The 11729-nt window shown below is 34.0% G+C and overlaps 1 protein-coding gene across 1 annotated transcript in view; it reads right to left on the bottom strand.

The window, feature by feature from the left end:
* The window catches only part of LOC107485026 (uncharacterized), a 4846-nt gene extending 2929 nt beyond the window's left edge, over positions 1–1917 (bottom strand). Inside the window, exon 1 of the mRNA XM_016105563.3 lies at positions 1797–1917. Within this exon, the coding sequence (XP_015961049.1) occupies positions 1797–1917 (121 nt within the window). The remainder of the gene's footprint in view (positions 1–1796) is intronic.
* Between the last annotated feature and the right edge of the window lie 9812 nt (positions 1918–11729).

The following is an 11729-nucleotide window of genomic DNA, read 5'->3' as shown; positions in this document are numbered from 1 at the left end:
GTGATAAACTGATAATAAGATTATTAAATGTTTGTTTGGATACAATTAAGTGAGAAAAAGCTCTTTTTAATAAAAAAAATTCTTTATAAAATGTTAGTGTTTTTAGTTATTTTTTCAAGTAAAAATAAAAATATTAAAAAAATTATTTTAACATAATAAATAAATAATATTTTTCTGTTTTTATACCCAATATAATTAATAGATACAAAATCAGTTAATAATATCGGATACTTTAATTCTTTATATGTTTTAAAATACACAAAAAAAGTTCGCAATATTTATCTTTGTTAATAATAAATTCTTTTTCCAATTTAATTCATTTAATCCAAATGACTGTTTTATAATTTTAAAATTTTATAGAAATTGTTTTTTATTTTACTTTTCAGACCAAATTAAAAGAGGATTGTATTATAAATGTTGGGATTGATTTGTGTATTTTAAAATTTGTGAAAGTAAAGTAGTATCCAATTTTAAAACTTCAAGAATTGATTTGGCTAATTATTCTTAATAATTTTATATAAAATATTCAAATATCAAATTATTTTTACTTCTTTAAATGATTTTTCAAAAATATCACACTAAAAAATCTTTTTTATAATTTTACCTAAATAAAACCTAATTAGAGAATTGTAATTTTGGAAGAAGGGTAATATTAAACAAAAAAAGTTTAGGAATTATTTTTTATTTTCAGATCAAATTTTAAGGACCAAACAATTTATCTTTTATTTTTACTTTTTTTTTTCTAGTCTTAAAATATATAGGACCTATGTTTTTTTAATGTTCAAACAATTTTGTTCATTAAGAAATAGCAAAAGAGGACATTTCTCTCAACAAAATTTAAGTTTCTTTGGAATATTAATCACTTGTTTGATAAAGTTTCGTTAAATGGTTAGAATGTTATATTTTAATCGAATTTCGGGAATTTAACTAGTTAAGCTTTTTGTAATTTGTTTTCTCAAAAAGGAAAAGCCAAATGTTAAATATTATTCTTTCTTGTTGTCTTTTTTTTTCACAATGTATATATGCATTAATAATGAACTGTGTTCATTATATATGAGTCATAACTATCAAATATTTAGTAATATAAATAATTTGTTTTATTGTTTTTGGTAATTGGGTTATATAAAATAAAAGTAATATGGTGTTTTGTAAAATTAAAATTAAAAAAATTTTAAATTATATATCTATCGATTATCACTAATAAATTGTTATAGGAAAATCAACGGTATAAATTAATAAGTAGGTTTATCAGCAAAAATTAAAAAATTAAAATTAATATTTAATTGTGAAATATATAAAAATAATAATGTCACTTTTATTTTAATAATATAATTTTCTTTTACAAATCCATACGAAAATACAATGTAAAAAAATTGTATGAAGAGTGACACTACTAGAAATACTAGTGATATTATATTTTTTTAGAATAAATTAAATTTCATCATTTTAAAAAAATTTAGTAACTAACATTTTTATTAAAATTTAGCCAGCACTTAACCAAAAAAAAAAAATAATTTCACACAATTAGATATAATTTCATAATATTAAAAATATTAATAATAATTAATTGATGATTACAAATTATAAAAATTGCTAACCCATAGTACTTTCTTTTAATTTTGATAGTGAACGATTGACCATACAAATTTAGTTCCGTCAGATTATTTATTTTTAATTTAAATTTATTGAACCGCGGGAACGTTCACTGAAAAGTTAAATTTTAATTAAGTGGAGAAAGCAAATAAAATGGAGGAAGTAATTAATAAAAATAATGTAAATAGAAACATTATTTTCACCTGCAACCATGTACTGCCAGAAGTCTAAGCCATCGTGATCTGGTGTTGGTAGTGAAAGTTCTGTGTGGAACTCAGTAGTGGGAATGACCGCCTGAAAGTTCGGAGAAGTGTCTGTGGCCATTGTTGTTAAGGTTTAGCACAAGACTAGTGCAAGTGAATGGAGGTGTTATATGTATAGAGTGGGTTGATTTTGAATGATTGAGCTTCTGCAAAATGGAAATCGCTTTCGGATTCGAATTAAATGCCTTTTTGCCATGCACGAATAATCTTTCTTTTATCCCTTTTTTTTTTTAAAAAATTCCTCAATCTATCTTCTTGTCAATTATTCAGATAATTTGTAGTGGGAAGCGAGAGATCGAATAAAGAGGGCAACAAGTGTCACATATATAGATAAAATTATAACAAAGGATAAGAGAATCACATGTTACAGTCAATATATATATATATATATATATGATTATTTTAAAATAGTAAAATACAAAAAAGTTAATTATTATAGCTAGTTAATTATTTTTTTCCATTATTCACAATCCTCATATTTGTGAGTGTTATCATTGGTAGGCTTAAAGAAATTTGTATTTCATTATTACTATTACTGAATAGCTATCAAGTATCAAGATCCAATAGTAATGAGTTACTGCATCATCCTATTTTATATATGGTTACCGAAAAATCTAAGATCAGCAAGCCTAATATCTAAGATACTTGTGTTATGGAAAATGAAGTCTTTAGTAGATAAAGGTTAAAAGCAGATTGTGTTAAGATTGGTTATTTCTTTTAGGTTGGTTAGGACGGTTAGTTAGTTTCTATTCTCTCTAATTCAGTGATTATATTAAATTTGTTTAATACCGTGTGTATTGGCTTGTCATTTTGTGGCATGAGTCAACAATGTTGACTTTGAAAATAAAAAGAAAAGATGCAAAGTTGGCACTGTATGGAATATGCAAAAGAAAATAGGACAAGACACAATAGTTTAGCTATGCTAAAGGAGTGCAGAGATACATGTATGAGTTCAGCGTGTGTGAGATTAGTGAAGAAGGTTGTTAGAGGTAGTTGTTTCTCTTTGCCTGAGTTAGTTACTTTCTCCTTTTTTGTTATGCTGAGCTGATATAAGTGGTTAGTACTTAACCAACTCAACTCACTTATATAATCTGTATTTGTAATTGCTATCAGAACTGAATAGAATTATTTATTTTCTCTTATACTTTAACTTTTCTCTTCTGCTCTCAATCTTTCACAATTTCATTTTTTCTATTTTTCTACTACAATTCTGCAAACTTATGATATTAGTTTATTGTATCAGAACTTGATTCAATGATAGCAAACAACAATTCTACTCTTGCTGCACACTCAACTCAAACGGCAAGTACTCCAGGATTCACGATAACTCCAGTCTACATGAAACTTGACAATGACAACTTTCTTTCAGTGGAAAGATCAGGTTGAGGCTATGATTGAAGGCAACGATCTCCTTGATCACATTACATGAGCAAGGATCCCACAGCAGTTGCTTGACAATGGAGAAGTCAATTCAAAATACCAGAGGTGGAAGAAACAAGATACGTTATTGAAATCTTGGTTGCGAGCTTCAATGACTAAACCATACACCATTCGAATGGTTGGGTGTGTGTATACTTTTCAGATTTGGAACAGGTTAGAAAGTCATTTTGCATCACAAATCAAAGTTAGAGTAATTCAATTGAGAAATCATCTTAGCAGTACAAAAATAGGCGTATCAGTGAATGAATATGTCTTGAAGATCAAAAACACAACTAATGCATTGACCTCAGTATGAGAAGTAGTAAGTGAAAGTGAACATGTAAATGCAATTCTTCATGGCTTAACTGAAGACTATGCACCTGTCCTAACTTCAACTATAACAAGATCTCAAGGAATTACAGTCAGTGAATTAGAAGCAGTACTCTTTGAACATGAAAGCATGCTAGAAAGATTTAGAAAGCCAAAATTAGGTCATCTGTTAAAGGAAAATGTTGCTCAGTCCAGTCACATAAGTCAATTTGATCAAGAAATGTATCAAGCCAATTTTGCATAAAGAGGAGGCTTCAGAAGGGGTTCTCGCGGTAGAGGCAGGTTTTAACAACACTTCAGAAATGCTAGACACTCACAAGGTTATGGCAGAACTCAATCTTTATATACAGAACATGAAAGTGGATAGCAATTTCATCCAAACAGGTCAGGAAGCCAGAATAGTGAACGACCATCAACCACTGAAGGCTTTGGCAGAACACAGTACTAAAGCTATGAAAGAATGCAAGAAAGGCCCTAATGCCACCTATGCAACAAATATGGACACACATCAATATTTTATTGGTACAGGTATGATGATGACAATGAGCAATACACAAAAACTCAATACACAGGAGACTATGCAGGAAGACTGCAGCAAACTGAGCAACCAAAGGCAAACTTCAGTAATGTGTTAGCCAATCCTGCATCCATTCAGGATTCAGTTTGGTATCTGGACTTTGGAACCACACATCACATGACTTTAAACCCAGAGGTTATGGCTGAAAAAGAAAACTATGTAGGCACAGACCAAGTAGTAGTTGAAAATGGTATAGGTTTGGCTATTAATTGTGTTGGAAAAAGCATACTTCAGAACTGATTTGAGCTCTAAAAGTCTAATAATGCAGAAACTGTTATTGGTTCCAGATATAACCAAAAACATACTCAGTGTCTACCTATTTTGTTGTGACAATAAGGTATTTTTTGAATTCCACTCTCATGGTTGTTTTGTTAAATCTCAGGCCACCAATGAAGTCATTCTTCAAGGAGATGTTGTCAAAGGGATGTATAGGCTGCTCAATTTCTACCCAATTCACACACCTTCTTCCTTCACCAATTTCTTGGAGGCAACAACAAATAAATACACTCTTTGACATGCCAGACTTGGGTATGCTTCAGCAGCAGTAGTTTCTAGAATCCTAAAGCTGTGTAATCTCCCCTCCTTACCAAATAATTCAATATGTAGTTCCTGATGTATTAGCAAATCCCATACTTTACCTTTTTCTGAGTCCAAAACGGTTTACAATGCTCCATTAGAACTTGTATATTCTGATATTTGGGCTTTGGGGGCCAGCTCCCCTTCATGATTCAAATGGAAACTATTATTTTATCAACTTTATTGATGCCTTTTCCAGATTTACATGGCCATATCTAATAAGGAGTAGAGCTCAACTAAAATCAATTTTCTTACATTTCAACATATGGCTGAGTTACAATTAAATGCCAAACTTAAATGCTTTTAAAGTGATAATGCTGCAAAATATGTAAGCCTATCTAAGTCACTGCAAGAACAAGGAATTAATCACAGATTTTTCTGTCTTCACATGCATCAGTAGAATGGCATAGTTGAACGAAAACATAGGCATGTTATAGAGATGGGTCTAACAATGCTTGCTGTACCTATCAAATTTTAGGGTGAAGCCTTTATAACAACAGTTCAAATCATCAATGTTCTTCCCACACCAGTGTTAAATGGAGCCTCACCAACTGAAAAGTTGTTTGCTAAGCAACCAAACTATGAGAATCTAAAGGTGTTTGGATGCCTATGATTTCCACACCTGAGACCCTACAATAAGAACAAGCTGTAGTTCAGGTCTTCACCATGTGTTTTCCTTGGATATGCTACCTCTCATAAGGGGTACAAGTGCTTGACAAGTTCAAGAAAAATAGTAATCAGTCGAAATGTATTTTTTAATGAAGAGCAGTTCCCTTTCAAAGATCCACACTTAGAGTTCAACACACACCTCACAAGCTCAAACCCCAACTTTCTACCCTTTACCATCACTTCAAAATTCTACCAAAGTCATCTATCTCTCCACAGTCCCAAACCTCCCCTGCCCCCATCCATCACCAACAAATACACTCTTCCCCTATCCCTACACAAGTCCCTCAGCATACCCCTTGTTCCCCAATTCCAACCCCCTCAGCCTCCAACCCTCCCTTACTCACACAATCTTCTCCTCACCTCTCACATCATATAGCGCCTTCACACATACCAACTCCTGTCCCTATTTCAGACTTGGAAATTGCTCCTCCTTGGACCTTACCACCTGAGACTAATGACTCAGCAACAAATGTTCACCCCCATAGTAACAAGGAGCAAGACTGGCTCCTTAAGGCCAAGGGTTTTCCAAGCTTCATTCGAACCCCGTACTGTGCAGCAAGCGCTATCTGATCCTGCCTAGAAGCAGGCCATGGATGCTGAATTTGAAACTTTGCAGTGAAACAATACCTGGAAGCTTGTCCCCCTGCCTCCTGGCGGAGAAGTCATAGGCAGCAAATGGATTTTCTGCCTCAAGTACAATGCAGATGGGAGCCTACAAAAGCACAAAGCGCGTCTTGTTACTCAAGGGTTCTCTCAAAGACTTGGATTCGGCTTCACTGAGAGCTATAGTTTAGTGGTGAAGCCAACATCAATTAGAATAATACTGTCCATAGCACTAACTCGAGGATGGTCAATTAGGCAAGTTGATGTGAACAATGCCTTTTTATATGGAGAGCTCACTGAAGATGTCTACATGAAGCAGCCGTAGGGATACATCTCAGGTGATAGTAGCTTGCTTTGCAAGCTTACCAAAGCACCCTATGGCCTGAAACAGGCGCCTAGAACTTAGTATCATAAGCTTTTCTCAGCTCTTCAGAAATTTGGATTCTCACCAAGTCGGATGTGTCAGTGTTTGTGCAACAATTGGAGACCTCCCTTACCTATATTCTAATCTATGTTGATGAAATTATTGTGATTAGAAACTTCCCTGCAATGCTCACTGCAGTCACTCAAAAGCTAAACTCAATATTTGCATTGAAGGAGATGGGAGAGCTGCACTACTTCCTGGAAATTCAAGTGACCAGGACTGGAGATGGAGGTTTGATGATGTCCCAAGAAAAGTATGTGCAAGACCTACATGCAAAGGCTGGTATGAGTGACTGCAAGCCATGTGCTACACCACTGTCATCCACTCTTAGAATTCAAGCTACGGGAGGTGATGTACTTGACAACCCTCAGCTTTATCGATCTGTAGTAGGAAGTCTCCAATACCTCACTGTGACAAGACCAGACTTGGCTTACAGTGTAAACAAGGTTGCACAATTTATGTAAACACTTTTAGAGGCGCACTGAAAACTGGTTAAGAGAATACTGAGATATGTTAGTGGCACTGCTACATATGGCCTGAAAATTCACAAAGACTCATCTCTAAAGATTACAACTTACTGTGATTCGGACTAGGCTGGTGATCCAAATGACAAGAAGTCAACTGGTGGGTTTTGTGTTTTTGTGGGAAGGAATCTGTGTCCTGGCAGTCGAAAAAACAAGGAGTAGTGGCCAGATCAAGCACAGAGGCAGAGTACAGGACACTAGCAGACCTTGTAGCAGAATTGATTTGGATTAAAGGGCTAATAAGTGAGCTGAAGTGGTCAATTCCAAAAGCAGTTATGGCATACTGTGATAATCAAAGTGTTGTCCTCCTAGCAGCTAATCCAATACTGCCTTTAAAAATAAAACATTTTGAAATAGACTTGCACTTTGTAAGAGACTATGTTATAAGCAAAGTGGTTCAAGTAAGCCATATTTCCAGTTTTGTTCAAATCGCAGATACCCTCACCAAGGCTCTTCCTTCTACATCCTTCACTCAACCTCGGGACAAGTTAAAAGTGCAGAACTTGGAAAACTTAGAAACTTCAACTTGGCAGGGGCATAATAGAGAACATAGAAAACTAAAATCTGAGGGTCATGTAGAGATACATGTATGAGTTTAGTGTGTGTGAGTTTAGTGAAGTAGGTTGTTAGAGGTAGTTGCTTCCCTCTCCTTGAGTTAGTTACTTTCCCCTTTTCTGTTATGGTGAGCTGGCATAAGTGGTTAGTGCCTAACCAACTCAACTCACCTATATAACCTGTAATTGCAATTGTTATCAGAACTGAACAGAATTATTCATCCTCTCTTACACTTCAACTCCTCTCTTCTTCTCTCGATCTCTCACAGTTTCATTCCATCTATTCTTCTGCTACAATTCTGCAAGCTTATGATATCAGTTCAAGGAGTACAAGGTCGAAGTTTTTCCTTATAAATAAGACCTTCATAGAACATTAATTCCTCATCTAAAAGCAGAAGCAATTTGTAGTTTTTGTGAAGTAAAATTTTTGGTATAATATTATAGAGAATGTGTGTGATATAAAATGAGAATATTTAGTGAGGGAACCAAAATTTTATTGATAATACGCTATATTAATTTTGGTGTGCTTCCACTCACGCTCATAATATTTAATGAATAAATTACTATTTGTATCCATAAAAGATGCGAACGCTGACAAATGTATCTATCAACTAAGAAAATTAAAGTTATATCCATAAAAGATAGATTCCGTCTGACAAAAGTATCCAACTCCTAATTTTTTGTTGACTTTTTAATAAAATTTCCAAATTACCCTCCTCTGACCTCAGCATTCTCCAAACTCAGCAAAATAAAAACCTCCAACCCATTCCAAATTCTCAACCTCTACCACCGCTACCGACAACACACACGGTGCTGTAATTGAAACCCTAAAACAACGCGACAGGAAGATGAAGAAATCCAAAACTAAACCAACAGCAACCAAGTCCAAAAATGACACTATGGAACCCTAAAACGTAGAACCAGATTCAGACTCGAAATACGAATATGACGACGAAATTGACTTCCCCTACAAGGATCCGCCATTGCTTTGCTGCTTTGGCATGCTGCAATAGGAGTTCCTTCCGACGGTTCGAGTCCATGAGTTTCATATGCATCCTGACATATACTCCAAGTGGAAGATGCTCCAGTGAGACCCGCCGGAGTTCTTTCGGGCCCCTGGTGGGCCCCCGTCGAATGTGGATGTGGCGCACGTGAGGCTAGGAGGGCGGGCCGTGGTGATAAGGAAAATCGGGAAAGACTCGCTTGGAAAAGAGATGGTGCTGATGATGAACAAGGAGAAGGTGCAGACGAGGGGAGTGAAGTTCGTGATGGTGTTAGGATTGTATGTTCTTACATGAAGGTGAAATTTGAGGAGGAGAAGATGAAGATGGTAATGGCTAAGGATTCTGCTGATGATTTTTTGAGTGATGAGAAATTAAATCTTACCATTTTGAAACAGGTAATCTAAGTAAAGTTATAATTTTTTTTAAAATTTATTTTTGGTTAACTATTTTGGCCTATGTGATGCCTAGGCATTTTAGGCTAGTTTCACAAGTCTTTTTTATTAGTTTTTACTTGGTTCTCATGCATTTCTTAAGCAATAAGCAAACATTTGGATGAAAAATGTAAGCATGTCTTGACTCAATCAAACATTGTTAATTATGTATATTTTCATGAAATTTATGCAAAATTTACTTAATGCAATGAATGATGCATTATCTTGTGATTATGGCAATACTTTGATGCATATTGTTTGGTTGATAATAGGTAAGAAGAAGCAAGAGAAGGACAAAGAAAAAGCAGAGGAGGCAATGTTGGTGGTCAAAGTTAGCTCACCAACGTTGGTAACAAACGTTGACAAGGCAAATGGAAGCAATGTTGGTGGCCAAAGTTGGCCACCAACGTTGCAAGCAAAAAGACAAACGTTGCACACCAACGTCTTCGATAATTTCAAGAGGAATGCATTGGAAAAATTGGCGGCGACGCGTATGTGTGGGCGACGCGTACGCATGACTGGAAGAACATTGGTGCACCAACGTTGGTGCCCAACGGCAGTGCCAACGCCCAGAAATAGATTTAAAGGCAACGTTAGTGCCACCACTAACGGTGGTGCCAACGCCAATGCTAACCTCAATCTCAATGGCACCCATGCAAGTGTATGAACGTTAGTGAGCTAACGCCAATGTCAACGTCACAAAAGGTTACTCCAAGCTTACTTCAACAAAGGCCAAAAGGTCCACTTCCAAGTACTTGCAAGACCCATTTTGAAGATGAGAAGAAGAGTATAAATATGAAGAGTTTTGAAGTTGAAAATAGGCTCTCGAAGGCTGGAGGATTAGAGACTCCAGAGAGCGTAGCATAGTTTAGATACATTTTTCTTTTTTGCACTTTTACATTTTCGTTTGTATTGAATTTAGTTTATTTTTATGCCATTTCAATTTCTTACACTTCTTCCTTTCTGCAATTTTATGTTTGAATTTATATTGAGTTTGATTTACTTTCATGCAATTTTAATTCCCTTCAATTGTTCTTAGAACGATGACTAACTAAACCCCAATCATTAGTGGGAGGAGCTCTATTGTAATTCACATGATTGAATAAAATTCTTCTTCTCCTCAATCCGCTTGTTGTAGCTAAAGGGTATCTTCTATGTTTATTGTGATTCACTCACTTTGGAAGGGGGTTTGAATCAATTGAATCTCTATGTGAGTTTCAGAAGGGGAATTATAGAGATTAGAATTGAAGCTCTATCCCTCACAATTCTCTTGATCAACACCATTCAGGAGGAATTGAAATCTTGAGAATTTGTGTGGCTTATAGATAAGAGAATGTACTCAAACTCTTCTCATGATAATTAGATAAAGGAATTGGCAAGATTGATTATGATTAGAGAGATTGGGTTACCAAGAAATTGGGACCCAATCAATTACAATCCGTCATAGATCTACTTCATATGATTGAGAACGAAGTTGAGACCCATTGATTCATGATGGATTATGATATCTCCAATCCCTAATGAGACTCTTTAATTGTTGTTCTTCACTTTAACTTCTTTGAATTTATTGCTTCCTTTAAACCCAAAACCCTTTTACATTTCATGCAATTTACATTCATTGTCATTTATATTCTTGCCTTTACTTTCTTACTCTTTAAGTTTCAATCCTTTAAGTTTCTTGCCATTTACGTTTCAAGCAATTTATATTTAGCAATTTACACTTTCAGCACTTTAAATTCTTTGCTATTTACATTCTGTAAATTAAATTTCACCAAACTCTTTTTAATATTGGCTTTACTAGACATATCATCTCACTAAAATTGCTTGATCCATTAATCCCTATAAAATCGGCCTCATTCTTGTGAATTTTACTACTTGATGCGACTCGGTATACTTATCGAAAGTTGAGTGAATTGATTTTCCCACCATCACTACGGAATTAATTTTTGTTGTGATGTTAGTGTAATAATTGAGAAATAGATACAGTAATGTGTGCGGAGGGTATGATGTAAGCTTCAATTTATTTTAGAAGTGTTTAATATAATCCTCCAAACTTAAATTTTGCAAACTGAAATCAAGCATGCCCCAGTTTTGATGTAATGGAATTTGTGGGGGCAAATTGTTTTATTGATTAAGGTGCAATGTGGGTGGATAGAAATTCTTCAGTTTTGGAGACTTGAGGTTAAAAATGAAGAGAGGCTAATTTAGAAATTTGATTAAAAATTTAATAAAAAATTAAAATTTGAATATTTTTATCATACAAAATTTATTTTTATGGTGACATATATATATATTATTTCTTTACTTATTTTTATTTTATTAATTATTGTTTCTTTGCATCGGTAATCAGATATTATCTTGAACAAGAATTTTTCACTACTTTTTTCTTTTTCTCCAACATTGGATGATCGTGAGCACAGGGTATCCACAGGCTTCGTTCAAAAAGCATCGTTTCAACATCATCCCAGAGGCAACAGCTTGATATTAATTCAAAAGTCCACTTTTAGTATAAGACAAACATATTTAAAAGCTAAGTCTTTCGTGTTAAAAAAATGTATATATTTTATGTTTTGATTATAATGAATACTTGTTTATTATGATATTTATATATAAAAAAATAACATTACATGACAATAAAATTTATCCATTAATACTTGATTAATATATACTAAACTATAAATATTAAATAATTTTAAACTATAAATTCTAAAACTTAAATCTTAATAATGTAAAAATAAAATATTAAATAAAAGTATTGTTTA

The sequence above is a fragment of the Arachis duranensis genome, chromosome 4, assembly GCF_000817695.3.
Source record: "Arachis duranensis cultivar V14167 chromosome 4, aradu.V14167.gnm2.J7QH, whole genome shotgun sequence".
NCBI lineage: Eukaryota > Viridiplantae > Streptophyta > Magnoliopsida > Fabales > Fabaceae > Arachis > Arachis duranensis.
This window is presented reverse-complemented; position numbering and strand designations above follow the sequence as displayed.